At 41.8% G+C, this 19,402-nt stretch overlaps 1 protein-coding gene across 8 annotated transcripts in view; it reads left to right on the top strand.

Moving 5' to 3' along the window:
- The window catches only part of LOC121150519 (zinc finger protein 260-like), a 39,763-nt gene that overhangs the window by 13,631 nt on the left and 6,730 nt on the right, over positions 1-19,402 (top strand). For 2 of the 8 annotated variants that reach the window (XM_040971445.1, XM_040971447.1), the window contains exons 2-3: positions 14,302-14,358; positions 18,086-18,212. In XM_040971445.1, the coding sequence (XP_040827379.1) occupies positions 14,323-14,358; positions 18,086-18,212 (163 nt within the window). In that variant the 5' untranslated portion in view covers positions 14,302-14,322. Of the gene's footprint in view, positions 1-10,332; positions 11,025-12,812; positions 12,845-14,027; positions 14,458-16,667; positions 16,773-18,085; positions 18,213-19,402 lie in introns of those variants that run through there. The other 6 variants (XM_040971443.1, XM_040971449.1, XM_040971448.1 and 3 more) reach the window with 5 other exon arrangements.

Genomic DNA, 19,402 nt, shown 5'->3' on the forward strand with positions numbered 1-19,402 from the left:
TATTATTGTGCATGAATGAACCAAAGTGGACAAACACCACACACTGATAATATGTCAAAATCCCTTGTTGTTTTGAGATTAGTTTTTACTTGAAAGGGTTACAGAAAGAGAAGGAGAGTTAGAGATCTTCTATCTACTGGTTCGTTAACCAGCTGGTCATAAAGGCCAGAGCTGGGCCATCCAAGGCTTGGAGTGCCTCACTTGGATAAAGGGACCTGAGAATGTTGTCATTTGCTGCTGCTTTCCTCGGCCATTAGCAGGAAGTAGGCAGGAGTAGAGCTGGAATTCATATGAGATGCCTGTGCCTCAGCTAGAGAATTAGCTTGTACACCACACTGCTGACAGTTCAAAGTGCTTTTCTCTTTTTCAGTTTTTTAGATGGTGGATGATTTTATTTAATGTTTTTATTTCTGTATTTTCCAAATAATTTAATATATATATGAATTATATATATATAATTTTATTTTTTGTAATGATGACATGGTTAATTACATGGGATTTTAATTTAATACTTTTCATCTAATTTCTGTGTTTTCCAAATACACACACACACACACACACACACACACACACATATAAATAAAATTTTATTTCTTAATGCTTACATTGTTTATTATATGGGTGGGGTTGACGATTATGGGAAAGTGGTTGAAACCATTATTTCCACATCTTTTTTCTTCTTCCTGATTCTGAAAGAAAGGGAAAAATAAGGGGAAAAGCCATATCCTGCCTCCTAGCCACCTCAGTGCCTGGGGAAGGAAAACAGCCACCCGACATCATCTCAGGGTCTCTGATGTAGAGCATGTCCTGAGGGTTCTGTTGAAATTGTTTCAGTAGTTCTGACATGCTGTCAATCTCATAGATTCAAAGATGAAGAAATATTTTCAAGGTCCATTGGCTGTCATAGTCTCTCTTAGTCTCCAGTCACCTAGAAATTTGCTGTCAAGCTTCAACGGGGTAGTTAACTAATTTGTTCTACCCTTCTTCCTCTGCTATGGCTTGCAGTTGCCATAAGTCTCCAGACTGCAGGCTGCAATGGACTATCACATCCTCCATATGTAGAATTGAGGAAACCCAGTTCTGACAAATGCACCCCACTGTCAGATCAGAGGTCCTGCCATTCTTCCCATAGTTGGAGTTATGAGTCCAATGATTAAGTTGGGTGGACCCTCAAAGAAATCTTATCTAAGGCGATCTCATGTGTGCCTCCAGTACAGGGTCAAGCTCATTCTGTCATCCACATCAGCCTGCACAAACACTGATAGTTGCTACTGCTAGGGTAGATCTATTTACAGCTTCTTCTCTCATGCAAACCAATGGATGCTGTAACCCAGCTCAACCCTGCCCACTACACACTTGGCTATCACATACATAATGGGAGCTGCGGCTCAGTCACAACAATCTCCAAGAGCCCTGGCTGGGCTGTCTCCCAACCCTGGTTCCTGTGCTTCCAGTATGTACAGTGGATTGGTCTAGTCTATTCCACATCTTATTCAACTCTTATACACATCATTTGGCATTGAAGCCTAACTCAATCCTACTGACTCTATCCTCCATCCTTCACTAATGCCAACAAGTGCCACCACCTGTCTAGCCAGGTCCACACCCAGTCTTGGTTGTCATGCTCACCAGTGGGGGTTGCAACATATCAGAGAAGTTTGCACAGTTTCCCTACTGGACCCTCTCCTGACCGTGGATCTTGCACTCTCCAGGTGGTTCTGCATTATAGCTTGACAGGGCTAGCCTTCAGTCCCAGCACTTGCCAGTTGATGCAGTGGCAAAGCCAAACCAACCTATACTTACTATGCACCAATGGAGGCAGTTAGCATAGCCTGGCTCTCCAACCTATTTCACATGTAGGCCAACACTAGTTGTAGCCTTGCACGGCCTTGTCTGTCCCCAGTCTCAGCTGTCACAGGAATACTAACCCAGCATAACTCCCCTAGGAGGCTCACACCTGTCCTCCACTCCCATGTATCACACATGTGCTGGTGGTACTGTAGCCTCTTCTGGCATGGCCCTTCTAACCTTGGCATATGCCAGTGGATGCTATAGCCTGGCCTGGTCTGCCCCCAGTTACAACTCATGCTGGTTGGTGCTACGTATGCCCAACCCAGCCCAGCTAGCCCCCAGTCCTTGTCCTAATGTAAACTGTCTGGTGCTGTGGTCTGAACTGGCCCGTCCTGTACTCTATTCTGATTCTCAAATCTGCCAGTGGGTGTTATGAACTGGCCCAGCCAGGCTCACCCTCAGACCTAAGCTACACATATGCTGGCAGGCAGTGCAAAATGGCCTGGTCTGGACTACTAGAAGTAGGCAATTGAAGGCAACATTTTGCCAGAAAAAAATATTTTTTGTAGAGACTTATTATTTTCTTTTATTTTATAAAGTATAAATTTTAATAAAATGAAATAAAGTTTTATGTGTTTTATTAAACTGAAAGATGAAAATAGGAAAATAATTTATAGTAAGACAAATATCTTCAAACTTATTCTACATTTTATTCAATCTAATGAATATATTCTCTATACTTTTTTTTTTGTGAATTTAGTCTGTTTTTTCCTCTAGTTTATTTTTAAGTGTATGGCACAATTCCATAACCAGATCATTTGGTCTGACTGCTGCTCTAGATGCATCAAAAGGATATAATGTTTCAATTTTGTTTGTGTTTGGACAACAGCATGGGAACAAAAATTGACATCTGCTTATGTAGAGATTTTCCATTTGGTTTTTTAATAAGGTTTGACATCTACCACCCCCCCCCCACACACACACACACAAAATCAGTTAGGATATTTCTCTCTTCTGCGTAGAAGATTATAAGAGCAAAGACTCTGTTTTACATGATGGTGGGAACTTCTGGTGCAAAGATTCTTTCTTTTTTTTTTTTTTAAACCACTTACAATTTAATATCCCCTTTAAAAATCAGCAAATTTAACATTTTATATTTACCATCCCTTATTGTATCTGCGTATTTGCATTTGGTTTGAGGGGTGGGTTCTTCAAAGTAGCATCCTTAGTGTAAACACAGCAAACTTCCAAGCAGATTCTTCCCCCAAAGCTACATGCCAAGTGTGTTTCTGCAGCATGGAAGTCTGCACACTTCCTTCTGGAAGTCTCTCCCCTTGCACAGCTTGTCGCCAAGTGCCCAGTTTTCCATTTTCTCTCTCTGGCTGTCTGATAATTATAGCCAGGCATCATCTCCTTTCACACATTTCTCACCCTAAAATTCATAGCTCAGTAGGATCTGTTGCTTATACCATTCTCTATAGTAAGGTGTTACAATTCTTCCTTTAATCTATGAACTCAAAATTCTCAGCAAAACTCAAATTTTCTCAAATCTCCCATGCTGAAATTATCCAAAAGTGTATTATTGCTGGGCAGGCAGTAAACTTGATTTCTTCACTTCTGGAGTAGTGGATCTCACTGGGGAGACAAGAGATAAAGCAACAAGGTTGTAGGAGATGGCTCTGAAGCCTGAAGGGTACAAAGCATCTGACTGAATCCAGGAGTGAGTGCAGGCTGTCCTGCAGCAGAGCTGTTTCAACAGAGACCTGTGGTCTTGCTCTGTGGCGAGCATCTGGGAGTTTGGATGAGAGAATGAAGCAGTGTTCCAGGATGACCAAAGAGGCATGTAGATGAGGATCTGGAAGGCAAGGCAGCATGGCCATTAATTTCTGGAAGGTGATTGATTTTTTTTTTTTTTTTTTTGTTTGGACCTAACCCTGAATGAAGGGGAGTCTGAGGAAACATCCAGGAGACAGATTTTCAAGTTAATGTAAGGGAACAGACTCCGAAGCCAGTGGGTAGCAGGGCTGTTGACAGTTCTAGGAGTGTTTTTGTTTTTGTTTTCTTTTTTTAAGACTATTCCACATTGTTTCCTTCATGTATCTGAGGTAAAGGGAGAAGCCCCACCCAGTCTCCCACCCACCCCAGCTTCTTGTATGTACTAGCAAGTACAGGGCCCGAAACAGTCCATCACCCTAATCAGCTGGTGGTTGCAATTGCTGGGTTGGTTCTGTTTCCAGTGCTGTCTTTTACATGAACCAATGGGTGTTGCAATCCAGCCTGGTTCTGCCTAGCACACATTTGGCCCTCACATGAACCAGTGAGAGCTGCAGCCTAGTTGGAGCGACCCACAATAACCCCCACCAGGTCTGCCTCCTGCCCTGGTTTGCTAGTATGTGCAGCAGAATAGTCCAGTCTGTCCCACATCCCACGTCAGTTCTGACGTGTCAATGGACATTGAAGCCTAGTTCCATCTAACCAGCTCCGCTATGCAGCCCACACACATGCTGTTGGGTCCCTTTTTGTCTAGCCATCCCAGGCCTTATCCTGGTTTTCATGTCTCCAGTGGGGGTGGTAACCCAAGAGGGAGGAGCCCACTATTTCCCTTCTAGGCCACTCCCACTCCTGGATCATGCACTCTTCATGTGGTTCTGCAGTTTAACTTGACAGAATTAGCCCCCTCTGTCAGCATGTGCCAGTTGATACTGCAGCAAAGCCCAAACAACCCTTACCCACTCTTATTTATGCTTGCACCATTCAGAACAGTCAGCCCAGCCTGGCTTTTCAGTAGTATATGTGCTGCCGAAGTGAGCACTCAGCCTGGCTTCTCCCTGATCTAGCTCACATGAGGTGCACAGGTGTTGTAGCCCTGCCTAGTCTGGTCTGCCCCATCTTTGCTTTTCAGTGGGAGTAGCCATCCAGCAGGGTAGCAACCCGTATTCCCCCTGCTGGCCCTGCCCCCTTCCAGGTTCTCTCGTATGCTGGTTGGGCGCTGAGGTCACATCGGTACAGGTAACCTCACATTGGCATTCGTAATGTGCACTGGTTTTTGTCACGACTGAACCTGGCTCGACCAACACTGTCCTGCTGCTCAGAATCACCAGCGGTTGATGTGAACGGACTCAGCCTGGTCTGACCCCAACTCCTGCCAAATGTATGCCATTGGGAATTTTCCATGGCCTTTTCTGGGCTGTTTCCTTCAATGTTTTTTGTGCTTACCTGCCGGGTCTGTGTCCTGCCAGAGGAGTTGCCCAGGCTCCTCCATCAGAACCCCTCCCAATGTCAAACTTCACTCATACCAGTGGGTCCATGAGCCTGTCCTCAATTTACCTTCTGTCATAGCATGAACAGTGGCTTTTCCTGACTGGCCTTCAACCCGATCTGGGTCTTACTGTTGGATGTTTCAGCCCAGCCATGGCTCGTCCATACCCACATAAGTCTCACACATGGCTCAGTAGGGACAGAGACCTAGCCTTGTCCATCCCACATCTACCCTGGTCCTCCAGAGCACCAGATGGTGTTGGTGTCTGGCCCAGCTTGGTGCGTCCAGTCCCAGGCCACAGTTGTGCTGAGACTATAACTGTATCCAGATCAGAATGCAGCCCCCTTTCCAGCCCCATGCTCCTTAGTGGGAACCTCCACCCAGCTGCCATGTCCCCCTAGCTCCCCAACCAGGCCTGTTTCCGTCCATAGATCACGTGCATGCCAGTGGTTGCTCTGATTCAGCTTGGCTCAGCCCCTCACGTGCCCTGGCTCTTGCCTTGCACACTGTGGCTTAGCATCCCTGGCTCATGCAGACCAGTTGGTGCGAGAGCCTAGCTTGGCATGACATGTGCTCCATCCTGATTTCTAATTTTGCTTGTGTGCTAAGGTTTGCTCAGTCCTTCCTGGTCCACCCCATTCCACTACCAATCCACACATTAGCCAGAAATTGGAGTTACTTTGCCCAGCTTGGCCGACCTCCCGGTCTAGACTATTTGTTCACCAGCAGGAACTATGACCTGCTAGGGGAGTTTCCCAAGTTGCTTAACTTGACCCACTTCTGGACCCAGTTCTCATACATGCCAGTGGGTGTTAGTCCAGTGTCTGGCATAGTCTAGCCTTCCTTTTGGCCTTGTATGAGCAGGTGAGCATTGCAGCCCAGCCCACCCTACACCCTATTCAGGATGCACATTTGGGTGCTGCTGCCTTTACCAGTCCAGACTGTTGTGGGTTCCTTTACCTGTGAGTGATGGCAGGCTCCTTGATCACTCCTAGTTTAGTCCATCACCTCTTCAACTCTTGAGATAACCAGTGGGTCTAGTATGTCCATGGGGTTTGGGCCCCACATCCCCCACAGAATCTACCCCTGGATTTGTTTCTCTCGTGTGCCACTTAATTTCATGTCCCTGACTAATATGACTCATTTCCTGATCCATCAACATGTCAGGTAATAGGATATGATCCTGCTACACAAGCCTTAGCTTTTGCATGAACAGGTGTTTGGTGATTACAAGTACTACACAGTATTTAAAGGAGTTTGGTATGTCAGTCTTATCCATAAAGATTATTTGGTCTCTCTCCTCCAACCTAATAGGTCTAATTACCCTTGCTAACCTTCAAAGGAAAAGTTACTCTGTCATTGGGATTCTTTAGTATTGATTGACTTCCCAGAAGTATAGTGGGCTTGACATGCAGATACCTAAGCAGCATTTCAGAGCCCAAAACCTCAGAACAGGCCACCGGGTGGCCAGCAGGCAGACCCTGGCACCAAATGATAGGTCACCACGTGGACATGGTGGCTGGAATGGGGCTCTGAGCATGGAGATGATCCCAGCTTGGCTGGAATTTTAAATCCCCAGCTCCCAATCTTGCCCCCTCCCCAATCCCATCCACCATGTCATGTTGGTGGCAGGTAGGGCCCTGTGCCCCTCCCCGCCCCAGCCCTCCAAACTTCCCCCTTCTGTGTATTCGCCATAAAGGGAGCAGTCTCTGGAGTTCGGGCAGGTCCAGGGACAGGTCACCACGTGGACGTGGTGGCTGGAATCAGGGCTCCAAGCATGGAGACAATTCCGACCTTGCACTCACCACAAGGATTCTTAACTTTGGCATTATTAATGCTTTAGAGTTGCTAATCTTTCATTGTGCAGTCTCTTCTGTGGATTGTAGAATGTTTGAGATGTGGTTGGCTTTCACTCACTAGATACCAGTAGCACCTGCCCATTTGTGACTGCTTAAAATGTTAAAATGTCTCTGGATATTTTGAAAGGGTCTCCTTGTAGCCTGCTTGCCCGTGGTTAACTTAGGGTGACAGCTTACAAGGTCTTTCTTAGTAGTAAGTCTCTGATTCTTTGAGACTGTGCTGAAGTAATGATCAAGTCTGGATATGGAATCAGAGAAAAAAAAAAATCTGTGTTTGAATCCAGGTTCTACTGCTTATGGAATATAAGACTTCGGGTAAGATGTGTAGTTTGTCTGAGAATGAATTCCTAATCTGTTAAATAGAAATGATAGTGCCTAACTTCTAAGATGAGTGAAAACCAGGGAATCCATATGTATAAAGAATATGGCATGATAACACACTCTGTAATGTGTAACCTCATTATGTTTACTAATATACAAAATAAAGCTGGAAATTTAAACAGGCAGAGAAATACAAACTGTCCAGTGGTTCCCTGTTAACATATGCTATGTAGTTCTGGGTTTTACAATTCTTCTCTTCACCTGTATTTCCATCCCAGTCATTCTTATATTCTAGAAATGAATTATTTATGACTAAAGGCAAGAGACTGGGAAAGTGGAAAGACAAGTAGTGAGAAATCTGAAGAGAGGTTTCCTGGAGGGATCATCTATTGGGGTGCTCAAAGTACAGGCGTGGGCAACTAATTTAGTTTCTTGATGTGACCATGTGGAAACACTATAAAGAACACTGTCAGTCTTCCATCATTCTGAACTCCATTCTGCACTGGCAAGTGCCAAACCCACCTTTTTGTCTTTTGCTTTGGGAGACAGTGACATTGCTTTTATTATTCAGGAATGTGGCTGACAAAATGTTAAATTTGTTTTCTTAGGAAGCAGCTTAGAAAACAGTCAAAATGACTAGCACAATTTTTTGGTTGGCTCTTCAGTCTGAATCCCTTCTGAGCTGAATCTGAACTTAGAAATAAGACCAGGCTCAGCAAGAAACGGTAGAGATCAGTTGGTTGATACTACAGATCTGACATCCCTTTTCATCCACCACATCTGTAATTCAGAGTTTCCCATGTCTACTACATGCTGGCAATTAAGAAGCTCTTGTCCAATAACAAAACACTTACGCTTGCAATTTTTTTTTCTGAAATTGTTCTTTCTGAGTATTGGAGTTTCACTCATGTATGCAACTCTCTTTTCCTTCTGTTTGTCCTCTTCCTAATTTTTGTCACTTTCTTCATAGAACCCAAGGTTAGAGATAGATACAAGAGGCCTTCAAATTCATTAATTAACATGCATCCAAACCATTTGTGATTGTCCTGTCATTGAATGATTTAAGGGACGGAGCTCATTGCTATACAATGCAAGATGCTCAACTGATGAACAGTGGGTTCTAATTGTTAGAAGCACAGCTCCTTGCTCTGTTTTGCAATCAGTGCTCCTTCAACAAATCCCTATTTGAGAATCTGCTGTGTCAAGTTCCAAATATGAAAAGAAATATTGTTAACCCTTTCCAGTATTATTTCATTCAATATAAGATCTTTTCAGTTTGCTGCCACAAGCCAAAACACCCGACATAGCAAGCCATGCATGTTTTATTCCAACAGGGAAAATGGCCATGGGGACAAGTGCAGAGGCAGAAAGAGGGAACTAAGACATCTTCTGCCATAGTGACAGGAATGGGCTCCAGGGGAAGTAGGTTAGAGGGGGAGAGCAAGAAGGAGCATGGCAAGCGTGTGAGAGTGTGCCATTACAGCTGAGGGCAGGTGACAGGGAGCCTTGAAGGATTGCTAGAAAGGGACGTGAGTGGGCAACAAGGGGTTAGTGAATAGAACTGTTGGGGCCACAGGAAATTGGCAGGAACAGTGGTGGGCAAGGACAGGGCCTTCAGCAATGGTGCCATGAGGTTACAGTGGATTGGTGGAAATAAGATTATGAAATTGCACTGGATTGGCAGACAACAAAATTTGAACCTAAAGGGCATATGAATCTTAAGGAAGCTGAGATTTAGAGGAAGCAGATATTTAAAATTTTGTTGATTCCAAAATGGCTGGAGTCTTAGGGCCAGTGTTCACGTAACTTTACAGAAATAGTCTTCTTTCAAGGAGTAGATTTTTATGATGGCGTGCTAAGTGTGTGTACATGATTAATTTAGGAAATAAATTCTTTTTTTAAAGATTCATTGGACCCACGGTAGGCCTTAAGCAGGGAGCTGAATGGGAAGTGGAGCATCTGGGATTAGAACTAGCGCGTATAAGAAATTCCAGTGTTTGCAAAGTGAGGACTTTAACCACTAGGCTACTGTGTCAGGCCATTTGCTGATCTTAAGCAATGAAAACCTCTTGAAAGACAGAAATCACAGATTACTTTTATATAAAAAGCACTTAGATTTAAGAGGTAGTACATTCACATGAGACAATTTATCAGAGCTAGAATTTACTGGAGCTAGGTGAAAAGTTTTGTTATTAATTAGGTAAAAGCCCTTTAACCATTTGAAAGATGTTTCAATAACGTATGTATTTTAAAACTTGCTCTAACAGAGGATCAGATTTCTATCACATGTATCGATGATAACTGTTTAGAAAATGTTGCAAATGGTAGTAAACTATAATCAATTCTATCACAAATTTTTCTTTTACAATCTTCCTCATCAAGAGCACATTTCCATGTTTGTAACCGTTTTGCATCTTAATATATTAACTAACAAAGAACATGGGTTCATCTCATACATGAAACAATTTAACAATTGATTATATTTTAATTCTATACCAGTTTATCCTTGATATAAACATTGTATTTTTTAGAGAATGCTTTCAATGTTATATTTAATTATGCACAAACATTGTGCAAAGTGTAAAAGAGGCTAGGTATTAAGTTTATATTCAGAAGATTTTTTCCCTCTGTCTCTCCTCCTCTCTGTATATCTGAGTTTCCAATAAAAATGAATAAATCTATTCTATAAACAAGAAAATATCTTGCTTAAAATTTAAACTCTGTAAAGACCTTTAGTTGAATATCCATTGTTTTTGGAGGTCTCTGTTACAGCAAGTTACTGAACAAATTTGTAAGTAATAGTTTTTTTTTTTTTTTTCTTTATTGTGTTTAGCCCTACCCCAGTGATGGGCGGGGAAGGAACAAAGATAAGAGATGGGGAAGGAGAGTGCAGTGAGCGACAGACAAAGAAAGAGGTGAGTGAAAGCAGAAGAATGGGAAGGTATAGAGGTGGGTATTGGGAGTGCAGGGCTGCAGGCGTGGCAGATGCAGATGTAAGTGGACAAAGGGGATAAGTACCACAGGACATTGGTGAATAGAGCTGTCAGGTATCATGTTATAAAGGACAGAGGATTGGCAGAGAATTCAATTTAAACCTAAAGGGCATGAAGCTTACAGTTATGACACTCTAAGGTGTTCAAGACCTAGGAGTGGCAGGTATTTAAGGTGGCACATCTGCCTTAGTGGCCACTGTCCCATTCAGTTCTTAAAATAAAGTAATGAATAGATAGAATTTTTTCTAAAGGTATAGAATATCTAATAATACTGCTTATTGAACAGAGTGAATGATTCTTTACAAGCAGCTGGCTTATGTTGCAGGCGCTTGGACAATTGACTTTAATGATGTGGTTTAAAGGAAAGATTTTTAAAATGGGTAAATGCAAGGATGAATATGGGTCCCAGTCATGTGAGGTGTTCAAACTGTAGATAACTTACAGTGCCATGAGCAAGATCTGAGATACATAAAAGTAGGCATAGCCAGAGGCACATAGGGCTGGATACAGGAAACAGACAAAACTTGTTAGCATAGGTTTCTGAAACACAAGAAAGAATACAAAGCATACCAGATAAACTGGCACAGTAAATGGGGCCCTGTTTTCATTTATAGTGAATTCATTTATAGCCTCAAGTGTTTGAGTATACTAAAAATCAGCTATTGTGACAATTCATTAACAGCTACCCAGAATGGGGCAAGGCCACCCAGTGTCATCCAAAGATCCGTCTCATCTACTTTCTTCCATTCCTCAACCTCCCCACTGTAATCAATTGTCTTCATGGGCATGCATCCCTCTCAAGTATGTAAATATCATCAAAAATAAGCTTTACTTATCTTTTACTTTATTTTTGTTGGAAATTCAGATATACAGAGAGGAGGAAAGACAGAGAGGAAGATCTATCATCCACTGATTACTTGCCAACTGGCTGCAATGGCCAGAATTGAACCAATCTGAAGCCAGGATCCAGGAGCTTCTTGTGGGTCTCCCATACAGGTGTTGGGTCCCAAGGTCCTGGGCCATCCTCTACTGCTATCCCAGGCCACAAGCAGGGAGCTGGGTGGGAAGCAGGGCTGCCAAGACACAAACTGGCACCAATATTGGATCCCAGCATGTGCAAGATGAGGACTTTAGCTACTAGGCTACTGAAACAGGCCTATAAAAGTTACTTATTTCTAAGAAAGAATGTATGAGTCAGGTTCAAGGATCCAGACCAGGAGACTTGGCATGCACTGTACCCCATGCCCCAGGGGCTCACCTGAGCAGCATCCACCATGCAGGCGGGCCCCAAGAGATGAGCCATGTGATTTGAGCCCCACTGGACCCCCTGCCTTTGAGACCTAAGACCCAGCACCCAGTGTACAAGCAGATTCAAGGACCTAGAACACATGACCTGGCCTCCACCTGACCCTGCACACATTTTGCAAGAAGGCCCAAAGACCTGGGCTATGCAACCCTGACATCACCAGAACCCTGCCCCTGGAGCTCACAGACCTGGCACTCACCATGCAGGTGGGTGCAACGTGATCCAAATCTCACTGGATCTTCCCTCCCCAGGACTCATGAACCCAGCATTTCCCTGCATGTGGGCTCAAAGAAGGACTGGCTAGACTATCTGGACCTCACTAACCCCCTGTCCCCAAGGCTCAAGGACCCAGCACCCACTGTGCATGCAGGCTCTAGGACCTCGATCAGGTTACTTGAACACCACTGGGCCAGGTACCCACCACGCAGGTTAGCCCAAGGACCCCTACCATGTGATGCTGGTCGTGCCAAAACCCCAGTCTCCTATGGGCTCACAGACCCAGCATCCAACATAACAGACGAGCCCAAGAACCCAGGCCAGTTGACCCAGGTCCTGTCAGCCCACTGCTCCCAAGCCTCATAGTCACTGCCTTTCCACCCCAGACAGGCATGACTTGCCTTGCCTCGGCATCAACCAGTGGGACATTCCAGCCTGCCTGCAGTTCCAGCTCCTGTTGGTTGGTGCTGCAGCATAGTTGGTTGCAGAATGCCCCGGCTCCTGCTGCAAGTCGGAGGAGCTGCCAGTGGAGTTCTAGTGGGCCTGGTGCTGTAGCCTAGTGGCTAAACGCTTGGATATACCTGAATCACACATGGGTATTAATTAATGCCCCAGATGCTCCACTTCCCATCCAGATCCCTCCTTGTGGGCTGGGAAAGGAGTAGAGAATGGCCCAAAGCCTTGGGAACGTGCACCTGCGTGAGAGACCAGAAAGAAGCTCCTGGCTTCAGATCAGTGTAGCTCCAGCCATTGCAGCCACTTGGAGAGTGAATCAGCAGGGATCAAGACCTTTGTGTTTCTCTCTTCTCTGCAAATCCTTTTTCAATACTTTGGATTGTGTGAATAAGTCAATTTGTAATGCAGTTTTTCTTACTTAGTATGTTATCCATTACTGACTGGTAAAAGTGCTTCAGATTTTAGCATGAACCAGTTTTCAAGTATTTAAAAATTTAATTTTATTGGAAATCCAGATATAAAAAGAAGAGGAAAGACACAGAGGAAGATCTTCTATTCATTAGTTCACTTCCTAAGTGGCCTCAACGGTAGGAGCTGAACCCATCCAAAGGCAGGATACAGGAGTTTCTTCTGATTCTCCCATGCAGGTACAGGGTCCTGAAGCTTTAGGCCATCCTCTACTGCTTTCTGAGGCCACAGGCAGGAAGCTTGATTGGACAGGAACTGGCTGGATGGTGCACACACCAGCTGTGGTATGGGATCCTGGCGCATGTAAGTCGAGGACTTTAGCCATACCAGTCCTATTTTCAAGTGTTTAAAAATATATAAACCATTTTACTACTACTAATAAAATCCTTATTATGACTAAATCAAACTAGAATATCCAAATACCTGAAAAAACAGGTTATAGAAATGCCTTTGTGAAGTTCTATTTAATTGAACTTGAAAATTAATTCCTTATTCCTCACAAGATATATCCCCAAATCAACCTAAAATGTGTAGTTTTAGATACAGTAATTTCTTTTTAATCACTTTTATTAATACAATATTTATTTGAAAGGTATATTTCAGAGAGGAGAGAGATATTCCATCGGATGGTTGCGGGCTATGCAATGCTTAGTCCAGCAACAGGAATCATTTAGGTATGCCAATAACCCATTTAGTATCCCACCCACTGTGTTCCAGGCACAATAGCAGGATACTGTGTTGATAGTGTTGAATACCCAGTAGACTTAAACAAGGCAATTGGGTATCAGATGTGATCTATCCCAAGCAGCAGCCCAACAACCTGCATCATGACATCAATCCTCTGAGTCTGATGGTTTTCTCTGGCTGTTGCTATAATATAAGTATTTAATGAGGTAAAATAAAAATATATTTCAAACTATGTTGCTGTCATATTTATAGATGTCCTATAGGCTAAGGCAAATAAAATGGCAAAGTCAAGTGTCATTGAAGGTTTAAGAGCTGGGAAATGTCATTGAAGTCTTAGGAAGTTTCAATGGGAGCAGTTACTAGAAAGCTGTATAGAATAATTATGTGTTACATCATTTTTTCCTGTATAAGTGCAGATACAATTACTCTAATTGAAAAATGTCTGTCTTCAACAGTTTTTAGTATTAACAGCAATTAATGTTCTCATGGAAGTCCTTGTATGGAGTCCTATGCAGTTCATCTGTACAAATGGACAAATGCTTAATACCCCCAATCATTTTTGAGTAGCATCAATTTTAGTGACAATATGTTTTTTTTTTTTTATGGTATGTTGTAGTTTGAACAGTAGTTGTTGAAAAAAATAACTTAGTGCTTGGCAGTAATATATTTTTTATTTTTAAGTAAGTATAAAATGTTTGCTTTAACCTAGTAATAGCTTGAGTTTAATCACTACCAGTTATTGAACTTGTTTATGCTGTTTCTAGGAAGCCTCCATGGCACTTGTCATCTGTAATACACTATTCATGCCCAGGAAAGTTGATTGTCTTTGTTTCTCTAGCCGTTGTGTCTGGTTCCTGTCTTGACATTACTTACACAATAGGGAGTAATAAGGAAACTTGGGAAAGCAAAACCAATCCGTAACTCCTTCTCCACCTTTTCTTCCAGGTTTATCCCTGAACCCACTATATGCTTCCACGTCTAGAGAACAGAAACACACTTTCAGTAAGTTATATGTTTATGTCTCTGTGTTACATTGTGTTGTAGGAGCTTTATGATGGTTTTCTTAAACTGAAACAAAGAAATAACCATTGGAGAAAGAAGGTAAGATTGTCATAACTAGACATTGGAGCAGTTAAATCTGATTCAAACTTTTCCTCCAAGTTTTCTGATAATATAACTAAGATATATTTATTACATGATTCAAATTTAAAGTAAGAATTTGTTAATTATTGTGGGATATCAAGTTTGAAATGGTATTTATTGATCTTACAGACAATATAATGAAAATCCTTCAGTACCAACCTGAAAACAAGCACTCAACATTTGGGAGTAGTAAGAGTTTCCAAATATAAAAATAGTTACCAAGCTTTCAATTTTGCTTTTTTGGAATTGCTGAAATAGTATGGTGCCTAGTAGCATTTGGAGGTTTTTATTTATTTTAAAAACTGATTTAAGACATGTCTGCTATCTGCTGATTGATTTCCCGAATGTCCACAGTGGTCAGGGCTGGACTGTGTCAAAGAGAAGAACCAGGATGTCCAACTGTGTCTCTAGATGAATCTAGTGCTTGAGCCATCTTCTGCTGTTTCCACTGCACATTAGCTTAAAGCTAGACTGGAAATGGGGAAGGTGGTAGCTTAACCTGATATGCCACAATGCCATTTCCTTTTACAAGGTGTTTTCCTTTTTCTTTCTTTCTCTCTCTCTTTCTTTCTTTCTCTCTTTCTTTCTTTCTTTCTTTCTTTCTTTCTTTCTTTCTTTCTTTCTTTCTTTCTTTCCTTCCTTCCTTCCTTCCTTCCTTCCTTCCTTCCTTCCTTCCTTCTTTCTGTCTTTCAGATTTATTAGTTGAAAAGCAGAGCTACTAAGAAAGAGAGAGAGGTGGAGAGAGATCTCCCATCTGCTGGCAATGTCCAGAGAAGAGCAAGTCTTAAATCATGGGCCAGGGTTTTTGTCCAGGTCTGCAACTTGGTTACAGGAACCCAAGTGTTTGAGCCATCCTCCACTTCCTTTCTAGGCCTGCTATCAGGGAGTTGGGTCAGAAGTGGAGCGTCCAGGATATGAACCAATGCCCATGTAGTATGTCAGTTTCTTTGCTAAAGCAAAGGCCTGGCTCCTGCTTCATATGCTTTGGTTTTTATTTAAAACACAGATTTATGGAGATAAGATGAAAGAGAGTAAGTGAGCTAGAGATCTCAGTAGGTAGTTCTTAAAAAGTTGCCATTAGGGAAATGTAAATCAAAATCACAATGAAATATCACCCCAACCCTGACCAAATGATTATTATTACTTAGAAGAAAGGATAACAAATGCTGGTGAATATGTGGAAAATGAGAACTTTTATACAATGTTGATGGGGTGACAAATTAATTTAATCACTGTATAAAATTTTGAAATTATTATCCTGTATGCCCTGAAAGTATGAACACATTGTATAAAAGAGATATCTGTAGCCATCTTGTTTACTGTAGCAGTGCTCATAATACACAATATATGGAATGATCTGAGGTGTCCATCATTAGATGAAGGGATAAGGAAAATGTGCATATGTACAATAGACTATTATTCAGCTATGAAAACAAAATTTTGTGGATTGCATGAAAATGAGTGTAACTAGAGGGTAAGGGGTTAAATAAAATATGCTAGTTACAGTTATATAAATATCCCATATTCTATTATATAGAGTACCTTGGACAATCAAGCAACAAAAACAAAAGGAAGAAACACCTGTGTTTATCAGTATTGGTGCAAATGCAGTCTTCTCAAACAAATGATGAAGCATAATATTAAAATAAATAAGTGAATAAATAAATAAATAAATAAATAAAGAGCTAGAAAACAAAAGTGATAATTGGTTAATTTTAAGGGGCTTCCAAAGCACAGAAGCATATTGATTTATAACAGCTTGGCATTTGCCTTATATGTATATTTTCTGTACAATTGGCAGCCTATGACTGGCTGAGACTTAGCTACTTGTTACAAGAAGGTAGTTCGGAATAAGGTTGTAATTTGTTTCCCTACTAAGTTTGAAGTTCACTGTATTTAAAATTTTAGCTTAATTTAAATATTTTTTTCATAAAATGTAAAACAAATAGAAAGCAGAAAGGATTTTAATATATACATACTCCAAAGTAAAAAGAAAAAAATCACATATGTATTTAAATCCAGAGTAAGCTGTAGGAACTATTCACCCATTTGTGCAAATTTAATTTAAAATTTTTTTCCAATATTTTATTTTTCAAGTTAAAATAAGAAAATATCCCATCCAGCAGGACAGTCAACTGGATTGCAGCCAGCCTAGGAGAGAATGGGGGACAAGAGACACAAGAAACAGACAGCAACACAGTATGTCTGATCAAGCTGACCAAATTTTATTTTTCACACACAAGCCTTTATACTCTGCAAAACAGGATCTATAGGTGAGGAGAAAGAGAAAGTAGGGTCTGGTGTATGCTTTCACAGCTCTTTCTGGATAGCTATCTCTAAAAGCCCCTTATGCTTACAAGAGGTAGGCATGGTTTCACAACTCTTTTCTGGGTAGTATTTCCCAAACTCCTTTATGCTCACAGGAGGATGCTGACAGGTAGGGCATAAGCCAAAATCCTGTCATGAGCACCAAGGATGGTCAGAGCAGGGTAGGTTGCTAAATGACTCGTAAACCGCATGGTGTCTTAAGACCTGGTTTCTCTTGCACTTTGCTAGCTGGGACTTTCCACTGACCTAGATCTATATTCAAAATGGCTTCATATGACTATATAATATATAGCTCCCAAGAAAACTGGAAAATTGAATTTTATTAATGTCACTTTATAAGATTTTTTAAGTATCAGCTTGTTTGAGAAAAATATCATGAATTATTCAAAAATGTTATTATCCTATCCAGTATTAAACATGTGTCTTTCTTATCTCATCTAGTATGTTATTTAGCTCAATGTTCATATTTACAGATTACACAGTGAACTCACTTTATAATTATTAGAGAAAATAATCGTACAGAATAATAAAGGAATTCCATTGTAACTTCAGAATTTCAAATACAATGTAGGACAAGATATTTTGTGTTTATGTTGTCATATACACTGTAATTTAATCTGTGTCTTTAGAAGATGCAAAGAATAGCAATCCTGAGCTGAAGTTTTAGTCATATCCCTCAGAAGACTGAATGTGATACATCCATGGATACAGATTCTGTTCTTAATATGTGGTTTTCAACAGAGAATGGACTCATTTCCTAAGCCTCTGCCTTAAGTAAATGATCCAGAAAACTTTTCTCTGCTTCATAGATGAGAAATCAGTAGAGAAGCCTCCAGTATACCATTGTGATAAGAAGGAATTCTACAGAAAGAAAATAAGAGGGAACATGCCAGTTTGAAAAAACTTAGCTTACTATTGCAGACACTGAATTTATGTTTATGCTCAATGTTAAAATGCTCATTTATTTTAATTGAATTGAAAAGCAGAGTGGCAATAACTGGGACAAACTATTTTAATCAAATTCAGAGTCATTAGAGGAAAGAATCTGCTACAGAATAATAAGGAATAGTCTATTGTAGTTTTAGAATTGCAAAATTAATGCAGAATGAGTATTTTCATTTTGCTTTTACCCTATAATGCCATATAGATTATAAATTAAGCTGCATCAATAGAAGTTGCAAATTAAACATACGTAGAAGAATGTACTGTCAGTCTTTCTATTGAGTGATCCAGAACTGAGGAGACATGTGTGTTCCAGGTGTTGGTGTCATTTGAAGATGTGGCTGTGGACATTACCCAGGAGGAATGGCAGAAGATGAACAATACTCAGAGGACCCTATACAGGGATGTGATGCTTGAGACATATAACAATCTGCTGTCTGTGGGTGAGTGAAATTCTGTCATGCCCAAGCAGAAAATTTTCTTTACACTTGACCAATTAAGAATTTATAAAGTTTAGTACCTAGTAGGACTAGTATTTGAGGCTTTAAAGAATCTTAATAATGGAGAATCAAGATGATGGAACAGGGTAAGGACACACTTACATGACCGGAGAAACAATCAGGATGAAGTAGAGAGGACATATTTCTGGAAATAGGAAAGGACAGAACAACAGCAGAGGGGTACCTGGAGACTGACACAGGAAAGCAGCGGGCACAGCACTGTGGTGTTGCAGTGACTGATAACTCCAGCACAGCAATCTGAACTCTACCAGCAGCTGGAACTCCACCAGCAACCAGGTGGGAAGGGACTTTCACTGGGAGCTTGGAAGATGAATCCAGACAAAGAACTGTCCATCCTGCTGATCCGTTTGATTTACCAGGAGCAGAGACAGAGCAGCAAATCTCAGAGGGGCAGAGCGAGAACAGAGTGGATTTCATAGCCCAGTCAGCCCCAAAAGCTGAATTGGGTGCCAGTTTGCGTAAGGAGGAAAGGGCAAGGGAAAGGATGGAGCATGCTCTGAGCTAGGAGTGAGCTCATTTCTGACTCCGCGAACTGCAACGATGTGGCATTCTACAGGTTACACCCAGGGCAAGTCTGAGTAGCCCTCGGATCTGACGGCCAGCAGATCAAGAACTGTAGTGGTGGTATGAGAGGTGCCATTTTGTGCACTGTGGCAATAGCTTTGGAACTGCAGGGGACAACAGTGAACTACACATGTGCTGAGCTTGCAAGAACTTGCTGAGGTCCTGCAGAAAAATAATACCGACTGTGACATCGTACCTGTCAAAATAGATCTGTGTGGCTCCCAGAGCTAACATCCAGCAGGTTCCAACAAGATCAGCACCACCAACAAACTAACTAGATAGTACACCTAGTGTTTCTCTAATCCTGGGACTTGCTCCAACCAGAAGTGGGAGAAAGTTTGCAGAGAGAACAGTGCAGCCTCAGCACAGTATCACAGGAGGTGGAGAGTGGTGAGCCCAGGAGCTGGGGCTGTGGAGACCACAGTGGAAATCTGACATAAGAACCCAGACCTGGAACTCCCTGGAGGTTGTGGCACAATTTTGCGAGCAAAATGTTGCGTACCAACTGCAATAAGTAAAATCACATTGTAGACCTCTGGGTGACACAG

Source organism: Ochotona curzoniae, unplaced genomic scaffold (genome assembly GCF_017591425.1).
Source record: "Ochotona curzoniae isolate NIBS_2020 unplaced genomic scaffold, NIBS_Ocur_1.0 contig_2159, whole genome shotgun sequence".
Lineage (NCBI taxonomy): Eukaryota > Metazoa > Chordata > Mammalia > Lagomorpha > Ochotonidae > Ochotona > Ochotona curzoniae.